The sequence below is a fragment of the Odontomachus brunneus genome, unplaced genomic scaffold (genome assembly GCF_010583005.1).
Source record: "Odontomachus brunneus isolate Ranch 3 - 2012 unplaced genomic scaffold, Obru_v1 Obru_scaffold_074, whole genome shotgun sequence".
Lineage (NCBI taxonomy): Eukaryota > Metazoa > Arthropoda > Insecta > Hymenoptera > Formicidae > Odontomachus > Odontomachus brunneus.
The window spans coordinates 1,005,387-1,015,093 of record NW_022639524.1 but is presented as its reverse complement, the minus strand read 5'-3'; the positions used below and the strand labels follow the sequence as shown (position 1 = coordinate 1,015,093).

General features: G+C 48.7%; 2 protein-coding genes across 6 annotated transcripts in view; one reads left to right on the top strand and one right to left on the bottom strand.

Moving 5' to 3' along the window:
- Window positions 1–9,707, top strand: part of LOC116847161 — a 22,573-nt gene that overhangs the window by 4,114 nt on the left and 8,752 nt on the right. For 2 of the 3 annotated variants that reach the window (XM_032821868.1, XM_032821866.1), the window contains exons 2-8: window positions 3,679–3,889; window positions 4,157–4,262; window positions 4,353–5,187; window positions 5,281–5,717; window positions 5,875–5,984; window positions 6,260–6,412; window positions 9,288–9,413. In XM_032821868.1, the coding sequence (XP_032677759.1) occupies window positions 3,679–3,889; window positions 4,157–4,262; window positions 4,353–5,187; window positions 5,281–5,717; window positions 5,875–5,984; window positions 6,260–6,412; window positions 9,288–9,413 (1,978 nt within the window). The remainder of the gene's footprint in view (window positions 1–3,678; window positions 3,890–4,156; window positions 4,263–4,352; window positions 5,188–5,280; window positions 5,718–5,874; window positions 5,985–6,259; window positions 6,413–9,287; window positions 9,414–9,707) is intronic. The other variant, XM_032821867.1, reaches the window with a different exon arrangement.
- Window positions 1,873–9,289, bottom strand: LOC116847167. Of its 3 annotated transcripts, none has more exons than XR_004378675.1 (3): window positions 3,662–3,796; window positions 3,221–3,364; window positions 1,873–3,064 (listed from the first exon to the last, which is right to left on the bottom strand). XR_004378675.1 is itself a non-coding variant. In XM_032821881.1 (3 exons), the coding sequence occupies exons 1-3, from the start codon at window positions 7,437–7,439 to the stop codon at window positions 2,424–2,426; spliced, it is 1,356 nt and encodes a 451-aa protein (XP_032677772.1). In that variant the 5' UTR covers window positions 7,440–9,289; the 3' UTR covers window positions 1,873–2,423. The 3 variants fall into 3 exon arrangements, 1 of the variants encoding a protein (XP_032677772.1); XM_032821881.1 differs by lacking the exons at window positions 3,221–3,364; window positions 3,662–3,796 and adding an exon at window positions 6,556–9,289 and having other exon boundaries at window positions 1,873–2,675; window positions 2,845–3,064; XR_004378676.1 differs by lacking the exon at window positions 3,221–3,364 and having other exon boundaries at window positions 3,662–3,791.

The following is a 9,707-nucleotide window of genomic DNA, read 5'->3' as shown; positions in this document are numbered from 1 at the left end:
TCTCTCTCTCTCTCTCTCTCTCTCTCTCTCTCTCTCTCTCTCTCTCTCTATCCGATCGGCCTCAGGCGGTCGAGAAAGGGGACAAAGTGTGTATGACCGGCGATTTGATAGATCCCCTACGAGACTCGCGAGCGCGCCGCGCTAATTAGATTGTATTATTATTCATCCGAGAGAAGCGCGAACGCGGAGGAGGATTTATCACTCGCGTGCGCACATTTTCTACACGGAAGAAATATTGCAGTTTGCGTAACTGAGTAGACGAAAAACTCCATGACGAGAAATAGTATCTCCGTTACCGCGACCGAAAACATTTGCATCTGAATATTCAGCTCGGAATATTAAAACTCGGTTGCAGTAACTGAGAATAATTGACCGATGAGTAAGAAATCTACAGGAATCTTTTTCTGTTCTTACAACCGATTTTTTCGTCTGGTTTCCAGGTAACCGAAAATTCAGTTGCATCAACGAAATTGTGTTTTCCGTGTATCTATACGACGTTTCGTCTCAAGAGGCAACAAAGCATGACTAGACACGCGCCGCCGGCACAAATTGACGCGAATTAAGCGCTAAGGATCAAACTTATGCTCGATTTGGCCTTTTAGCCGAAGCGTCGGCTAAATCGCCCGTTGTCGTCGTCGTCGCCTGGTCTTTCTCTCGCTACGGCACGCAAAATTTATGCTGTCTCTCAATTCAACTCACGTTCCCTTTCCACGATCGGTCTCACGATCGTACTACTCTATCCGCTGACTCGCCGGCTTTTTTCACCTTGGCATTTTATTACCATGTCGACGATGACGACGACGACGGTGACGACGAAGCCGCGTTTACGCATTTGCGCATTTGCATGCCTAGATATCTGTATAAAAAGGTCCATGTGCAAACGGGCGAACGTGCGGAGAGAAAATGAATTTCAATAACACGCGGATCAAATCGTGGAGATGTGAAAGGCGCGAGCAGGAAACTCTGATGTGACCGTGATGATTGCTGACCCATCACATTACCGTTTCGCGTGGCTTCTGTTGGTTCGGGCGAAATGTACGGTAGCTAAGACATCCGCGCAGAAAATATTACGTCCAGCAACGCCGGACGAGTGCAAGCCGAGACACTTTTCTCGCGGCTTGCAAAATCGTTCTCTTTGTCCCTCTCTCTTTCTCTCTTTTCATTATCATATGAAAGCCATATAATAGCCATTAAATTTAAATTAAGTGTGTTTACGTTTTTGTGGCAGCGTCTTAGACAAAGTGGGCGTTATAGAACTCATCGTAATGATATAAATAGGACAGTTAATTAGTTCTGCGCGAAAGAAACAGCACACGCGGAGAGAATGTTACAATAAAAATTATTGCAAGATTTTTTTTCTAGCCGAGGAATAAATTGACATTCTGCAATGATTATTTTTTTATTTCATATTTAGTACACATAAAATGTAAAAATTGTATCTTACACTGAGAAAAATATTTGATTTTTGTAACTATATATATAATCACATAAAGAAATAATTACTATAAATCATGGTCAATGAAATTATTTTTTTTGTCTTAAATTCTATTATAATCTTAGCGATAATAAACTTATGTCACTACTACTATTTTCGTGTTAAGACAACTGAAAAATGTGGCTGGCTAAAAATAACTTTCCTTCCACTATCATATTATATAATATTATATAAAAAGTAATATTAGAATTTAATAGCACTAAGACATCCGTGCTGTACTCCTTATTTGCCTCTTCAGTTCTTACTGTTTAGTTATTCTAAAAAGGAGCTTTCTATAATTTCTGTTTAAAAATAACTTTAGTTGAAAATAATTAGATTAAAAATAATTTTAGTTTGGTCAACTATTCGTTTCTCTCAGTGCAGGAATTGAAATGTATAAAAACATTCGCTATATTTCTAGCGAAATTTACCGTATTTCTTAACAATACAAACCTTACTGACAGTCTATTCCTAAGCAATAAAAAACAGAATGAAATTGAAAAGAATTTATATAAAAAAATATAATATCTTCTCCGTTATGTTGGCTTAAACATAAATCAATAGTTGTATCAATTAAAGATTCGATAGTAAAGTACAGAACTAATTATGTGGTTGTAATCACAGAACAATTGCTGAGTTACAGTGACAATATCTGGTTGCTTCAATCAAAATGTATTCCATAGTGAATGTCACCCCAACCGATTTCTGGTTGCCATAACTAGATCATGCACAACTACATCACTGTACCAAAGTAACTAAACTCGGTTACACCAACGTTATTTTGGTTTTAAATGATACTTAAATATACGTCTGTCTTTATTTATTTAAAAAGAAAGATAAAGATAGATGTATGTTTAAACTTCGCTTAAAGGCAAAATAATGTTGGTGCAACCACGCCTAAAAGTCGTATTAACCATACCATAATACATTACCATCACACACAAGTTGACTAGAGGGTGATGCAACTAAATATTCTGATTCTGCGTATCTTTTTTTTCCGCGTGCGATTGTGTTTGCTGATAAGAACAGTCGTCGATGAACGAAAACGCACGTGCCAATGGCATGGCCGGCGTCGACGCTCTTGGTCCCGGTAGGAAAAAGGGATCCGCTGGTAATTTACGTTCAGGATACGAGCTCGGCGCGTAGCGGTTCGCAGTAACCTAGTTCTCAGCTCCGACGCCGCCGTCCACACGTCCAGCACCTATCGTCGGTGAACGCACTCGGTTACGTGGTATCCCGTTTCTCGCATCGAGGAGAGCATCGATGATATCTGGCATTGTTCGCAGACACGCTAGCACAATTCCCTACCTGGCTTCGGCGAAACGCTTCGACCGTCGGGGAACAAGTATCGAAGAGAGAGTTATTGTTACCTGAGCCGCGTCAATCGAACGTTCTCCGTCCGGTTTTTCTTCACGGCTACTAGACGCTACTGAAGTCTTTCTCAGTCTTCTCTTTAGATTCACTAATACGGCGAGGCAAGTGCACAATTGCATTGGCTCTCTCACTTGCTTCGCTGTACTATTAATTGTACCTCGGCAGACCTTCTCCGGGTAATTTCTCCTTGAGCCACCTTGTATACAGGTTGTAGGCCTGAAAAGACAGGTGCTAATTAGTAGTAATTGTTGTCGCGCGTTACGTACGCTGTTACGTGACGAGAAAAGCGTACGAAATTGCGGCCGGCGTTCGTATATTTAAGAAGAAACGCGCGCGTGTGCAAGAGAGAGAGAGAGAGAGAGAGAAACGTACTTGCGAACTAAAATTAAATTAACCAACTGACAGAAACACTTCTCACTGATTCACCGCGAGGGGTGGAGCTATTATTTGGAGATGGGCCAAGGGCAACGGACTCCACGCCGTGGTTGCGTCTCGGGTCGAAAGGTTCTGACTGGCCTTGAAAAAAAAACAAAAAGAAGTAACTACCTTCGAACTACGCCCACCCATTAATCCTCTACTCGTATAATGGAGCGGTAATTAAGCCTGCTACTATGGAGAGCGTCGTTATCTATCGCCGGGTGTCACGCGCATTCGCGAGACCGCCTCTCTCCGCACGACACATTCGACAGAAATCTCGCGAAACTACGGCGCCGTAGTTCAGGATATATACGCGTCTATTTTATCTCGCATAAGAAGGCATTTACATTTTTACGATCGTCTTCGAATAAGAAGTGATCCTTCGCTCACTCTCACCTCTCTATCGATTGCAGAACGTAGGGGAGAGTCGGATACCTGTTCCACGGCCAGCTCGTCCGTCGTTCTTCCCGAAATCGAGAGTACTCGAGGCGTCGAGGCTCTTGTCGGGAGGTCGCCGATCTACGATTTTCTCGGGATGCTTTCAGTTCGTTAACACCGAGGACGAGCCCGCTGCTCCGAGAGAGAAGTTCGCGGGATTTGTATCGTCGACGCCTAACATCAAGAGTAACTTACGCACATTTCTATTCATTTGGTTGGCCGGGGAGTTTGCTTCGATTTTTTTGCTGATCTCTGCGATAAAGGATATACGAATATTCTGAACGTTGGTGAAGTAATCGTAGAAAACGATCGCGATTACTCGACTGTCGAGTGAATTAACTCCATTGGATACATTAAAAACAAACTTTGCCAAAAAATCGAAACGAACTCCCGGACAATAATTATCACGCCCAAATACAGTTTAATAAGTGCGACAACAATCCTGTGTTTCAGCCGATACGACGGATCAGACGTACTCGATATCACCCGTGTGGGACATAGACAAGAACGATGTGCAACAATTGGTACAACTCAGTGAAGAGAAGAGCAGCCTGTTTAGGTAGGAGTTATATACGTTCGCCGATAAATGTCACAGCAGATTTATCCATGAGCTTCACCTTGTGTATGTTTCCTTGTTACGATGATCTAGGTTACTCGAGGATTCTCAGCTGAGTATGATCGAGGATGTCGGCGACAGCTGCCTCGTAGAAAACAGCTTGGCCAATTACAATGAGACGAACGCGACGCCGCATTATTTGATGCTCAACAAACAGAACTCCTTCGAACACGATGAGAGCTTAGGCATCTTGACCCCGGACCAGATGACTGATTTTACGGTCGCGCTCGAGTGCTCCAGGACACCATCCTGCGAGAATCTCACCGGCTCGGCCGGCTCGAAACTGGCGTTGACGCGAGCGTCCGCTTCAAGACCACTAGCGGAGGAGGGTTGCAGCGAGAGAACACCTTCCCCGGAGGAACTGCCGCTCGATCCCAAACCAGTGGAGCCGATTCGAGGTAATACAGTGCCCGTGAGCTTTGTCACATCGGTCACGAGCATCACGAGCCTCGAAGCGGGCTATCAGGGCGACGGCGAGAACTCGAGGCCAGCTAGTCGCGGCGCGGATCCACCGTCCATAGTGCCGGCGGTCAATTTGCCCGCGCCGTGCCGCCAAGACCCGATGACCGACTCGGACTTCTTCACCGAGAGCGACGCGGACGCTCACGAAGAAATAGTGCGAGGCGATAGGAAGGCACAAGTGATCGACGGCACGTTATTCTGCGCTCCGGGCGAACGCAGATGCCCAAGCTTCACCGGTGAGGAGATGGACTCGAGCGGCATTTACTCAGACTTGGACAAGCTTCAGGCGCCGGAACAAGCGCCGGAAGAGAACGACGATCATACACCCGACACCGGCGACACCGAGCTTTCTCCGAGGAGTCAACCGTCGCCGGTCGCGGCGAATGTCATCATGGATTATTTGCAGGTAAGTTGACAGGCGAGAACGGGACTCGGCTCATTATGTATGCGAGGGTTTTTTCTCCGTGGTTCGTTGTTATGTAAACACTCTGCCATGTAGATTCCTACCAAGACTACGGACGAGACTAACGGCTTGAACGACACGAGTTCCGCCGAAGTCCCGGTGATCAAAACAGTGGAGAATAACGAGAATATTCGACCTAAAACACCAAGTAAGGCTGATTCGGTGCCTTTAAAAAAGTATAAGATGCCAAAAAAGAACGTCGTCTCGAAAATCAAGGCGATGATCGAGTCGTCTGCGAAGGACGACGCGGAAAAAGAGGCGAGACGTTCTCAAAGATCGATCAGGAAAGGTGGACGTTGGGACGCGGTCATGAACAAGATAGAGGCTGGCAAAAATGAGCAGAGAACGAGATCAGCTAGGAAAGACGTCAAGTCAAGGGTGCTGCAAAATCTAGCGCTGTCGCCGTCCACGAGACCAACATTGAAGAAAGTCGGCGACACGAATAACTACAACAATAACAATAAGGACAAACGGTAAGCTCCAGACGAAACTCATGCTAATGTAAGCAACCTGAAAATATTCATTCTGTCGGTCATTTTGTACGAATCGTAATTTATATTTTATACGCATAAGATCTACGTTTCTTTTTTCTTTGTCCTAAACCATGTTGGAAATATTTCTGGATCTTAGGAGGATGCGTGGCTGGCAAGAGATGAAGTCACCGACGCAGGAGACTGCCAGGAGTTCTGTTCGCAGTTCTATGAGCGATCTCAGCAGTGGCCCGAGCAAGGACATGCCAAGTAAGTGTAGCATCAGTATTCATACTTGATAAAATTGGTGAAACATGCCAAGTTACACGCAGACGAGCACGTTTTACGAAATGAATCTGTACGTAGCTACAGACTATAACAAGCAGGAGAGTTAGTAAAACAAAGTTTTTCTACGTATAACTTGACACGTTGTCACTAAAAGTTTCCTCTTTCATTCTATTTCACATACATCAGCTGTATTGATATTCAATGCTTGGCGTGATGTTAGATAACACTAATTAGTTCACAATATTTACGTTACACAGGCGGTGTCATAAATTATTTAAAAGCGGCTTTAGCACAATTGGAAATGGATCAGAAATGCAAAATTGAAGGGACCCATCTCGACATTTCTCATTGCGAAACGATAAAGCTTAATCGATACAGCTCTCGACGTGGGATTTTCCAATTAATTCGGGGTATAGTTCCTAAAAATCGGTGATTGATTTTGACGATCGGAGGAATAGACAACCGCGCAGAAGAGAGAGGGAGAGGCAGAAAGAAAAAAAAAAAAAAAAGAAAGAGATAGATCGCTAATCCTTTTGCGTATGGTATTACCTACCGGAGAGAAAGACGAGGTCTCTTTATCGACTCGCGGCACTCGAGCGGCAGCAAAGTCAGCCGTCGAGAAACGCCGAGGAACTTATTACCCCTTTTATCGGCGCCGTCGAGAGACACGGCGCCTCGTTTCACTTCCATTGTGTGCATACATGAAGGAAGGCTGCGTCGCGCGGCAGCGCGCAGCTTCGCCGTAGTCTCGCATCCAGCCAGCATCCAGTCGGCAATTCTCGGCGAATCTCGCGCTGAATCGTGCTCTCTTTCTCTCTCTTTCTCTATATATACATACATATATACGTGCACGCGCATGTACCTACGATGCACTCGCCGTCTCTCGTTGGTCTTTCTCTCGCGGAACGCACGCCTACATCCTCGCCCGTTCGCCTCGCTCCCGCGATATCGGGTCACCGGTGTGTGGTGTACCGGTGTGCACGGCGAATGCGTAACGCGTAGTGCGTAAAAGGGTGACCTGCGTGCGCGAGGAAGGGTGAGAAGGGAGCTGCTGACAGCCGACGCATACGCCGCTGCTGTCAGTGGGTAGATCGGAGCGGAATAGCAGCGTACGGCACGTCCAGGCGGTGGCCTGGACCTGAACATTGATTCCTCTCGTGTCGAGTCTCGACCTGGTGCGTCATATCTATCGAGCTGCTGCTTACCGCGATTACATCGGGAATTCTCCGGAGCCGTTCCGACGCGAACGCGCGCACACACACAAGAGAGAAACACTCGTCTCATTTCGACGTGACCTATTTTCCGTCGCGTTCCTTGTACCCTTCGCCGTCGCCGCCGCCGCCGCCGCCGCCGCCGCCGCTGCTGCTGCTGCTGTGCGCGCGCGTCGTGGTGCACGGCGAGAAACGACACGTGCGAATTACGTGCGCGGGCGGGCATGACGTTGCTGCGAGCGGATCGTTTATCTCGGGAAGCGGTCGAGTGAGTGCTGCGCCCCTTCTTCGAGTATCCGTTAGTCCCCCGGTTTTATGTTTTCCTTTCTCTCTGCTTGCGCGCAGAACTTCGGTCTCACTTCGGGAGACACTTTTTCATGAAGTGGCGTGTACGTGCAAGTGGCTCAATAAACCGGACTGCAGAGAACTCGGTTAAATCCACGGACAGTCGGATTACCGGTTTACCGGTCGTTCGTTATCACTCTATCGCCGAGGTACAACGTCCGCATCGGTCGTCGTTCCGTCACGCTTCCGTTGGCGTGACTCCCCGAGAGCGCGAACGGTGATTTGCCCGCGATTGACAGCGTACGCGCGGCGTATAACTTGCGTCCTAAAGGTGTCCACGCGTCTCGTGTTAACGGCACCTCGGCGACGGCTCGGCAGCTGGTGTTGCCGCTCGCTACTTGCCTGCCTGCCTGCCTGCCTGCCTGCCTGCCTGCCTGCCTGGCTGCCTGCACGGGTCAACGCCATTCGCGGTTTATTTCCGGCCTTAGTGTGGGCTCTCGTCGTGCTTTCTTTGCACCTCGCTTGCACCGCTATGCGTCGCACACCTCCGTCGCTCGGCAACGATGCCTCCTCCTCACCCGCGCCCCCACCATCGTCAACACCAACACCAGCCTCTTCGCAGGCAGGTGTACCCGACACGACCACGTGCGTTGCCAAGGTCGACGACTATCGATACGCGCCCGGCACCTCGATCCACCCCGCGCCTTACGCAATCGCCGTCGAGATCGGCTGCCGCTAAGGCCACACGCTCGCCGGTGCCGACGAGGAACGTCGCGTCGACGGAGTGCGCGTGGCGGAGGGTCGAATGACCGAGCGAGAGATCGCGCGCGCCTCTCGACCGTGAGAGCGATTCACTCCAGGTACCAGCGCTACTGATCCTCCGCGGCAGGTCTTCGCGACGCGCGCGCCAGCTCGTTATTAATCGCCGACATGTGATCGTATGTGATATAACGATACGTGGTACAGTTCCTACCGAGCGGCGTCGGGTGTCGCGTCCGGATACGTGATACGTGTGATACTCGGGATCGCTGTAATGTATAATTCGCGATAGTCAACGATAGAGCGCGGCGAAGCTCTCGTGTCTCCAAGACACGATCGCGTCGTGATTTGATCGCCAGTGCTCGCAAAGCTGGAAGAGATGCCCGTTGTTGTTGTGGACGTTGTGCCTCGCGCCGGAGAACGTCGTCGCGAGAACGTACGTCGGCCGATTCTCACGCTCGGCCCGCAAGACACGACAGGATGAGGGCACACGCAGTCGCGTTCTGGGAGGATCACGGGCGATACTACTTCACGCGAGGGATTACAATGGAGAGACGTTGAGAGAACAGGCATTCGCAGTCTCGTGTCGTCATGGGTCAACAAGGATCGAAGGAGAGACCGCTGCCGAGAAGAGCGGACTTTGTCCGAGACTCGGCGAAGATGCGTCTAGGCAGTTTCAAACGAGGTAGAAGGGAGTGAATGAACGGTGGCCGTATAACGGTGCTTCCGGCTTGCCGCGATGGTCGGTCCGCCGCCGCCGCCGCCGCCGCCGCCGCCGATAACGACGACGACGACGACGACGACGACGACGACGACCACCGATTCCATCCGCTCTTACCTTAATCCGGTTAATCGTTCGATCCTATTTGCCGGGGAATTCAGCGCAGCCTTTCTCGCACAGACCAGTTTTTCTCTCTTTCTTTCTCTTTGTCTCTCTATCTCTTTCTCTCTCTCTCTCTCTTTTTCTCTCTTTCTCTCAAGATTGACCCTTTCACTGTCTCACCACGCGATATCTTCGTGATATTTTCAGAGAGATCACCGACGTCCGCGAACCCACCCAGAAGATTTGTCTCGAACAGCCACGCCAATCACCAGGTCCGTTTGAATAATTACGACGCGAAAAAGAACTGCATCGATGTGACGCCGGTCGTACTCGGTAAATATATGTCATGTACTTGACAGCGCCAAGGCTTAACGTGCCATCAAAGTCGTTAGATGACTACACACCCTGACGCATGTAACATTTGTGATAATCAGGGAAGAGGGGAGAGAGTGAGGAGAGATAGGAACGAGGGCACCGTCGCGTACTTCCGGTTGGAGTTCTACTGCCATAACGATGAGCGACGTGATGAACAGAAAGAGAGAGACCGAGAAGGGGGGAATATATATGTATAGAAAAGGAGAGAGAGAGAGAGAGAGAGAGAGAGAGAGAGAGAGAGAGAGAGAGAGA

Coding starts and splice junctions, on each gene's coding strand:
- LOC116847167 (XM_032821881.1), bottom strand. CDS start 7,439: ATGCCCGCCCGCGCACGTAATTCGCACGTGTCGTTTCTCGCCGTGCAC. Junction 3,065..6,555: donor AGACCTCGTCTTTCTCTCCG/GTAGGTAATACC, acceptor CTGTCTTTTCAG/GCCTACAACCTGTATACAAG. Junction 2,676..2,844: donor GTTCGATTGACGCGGCTCAG/GTAACAATAACT, acceptor CACCGACGATAG/GTGCTGGACGTGTGGACGGC.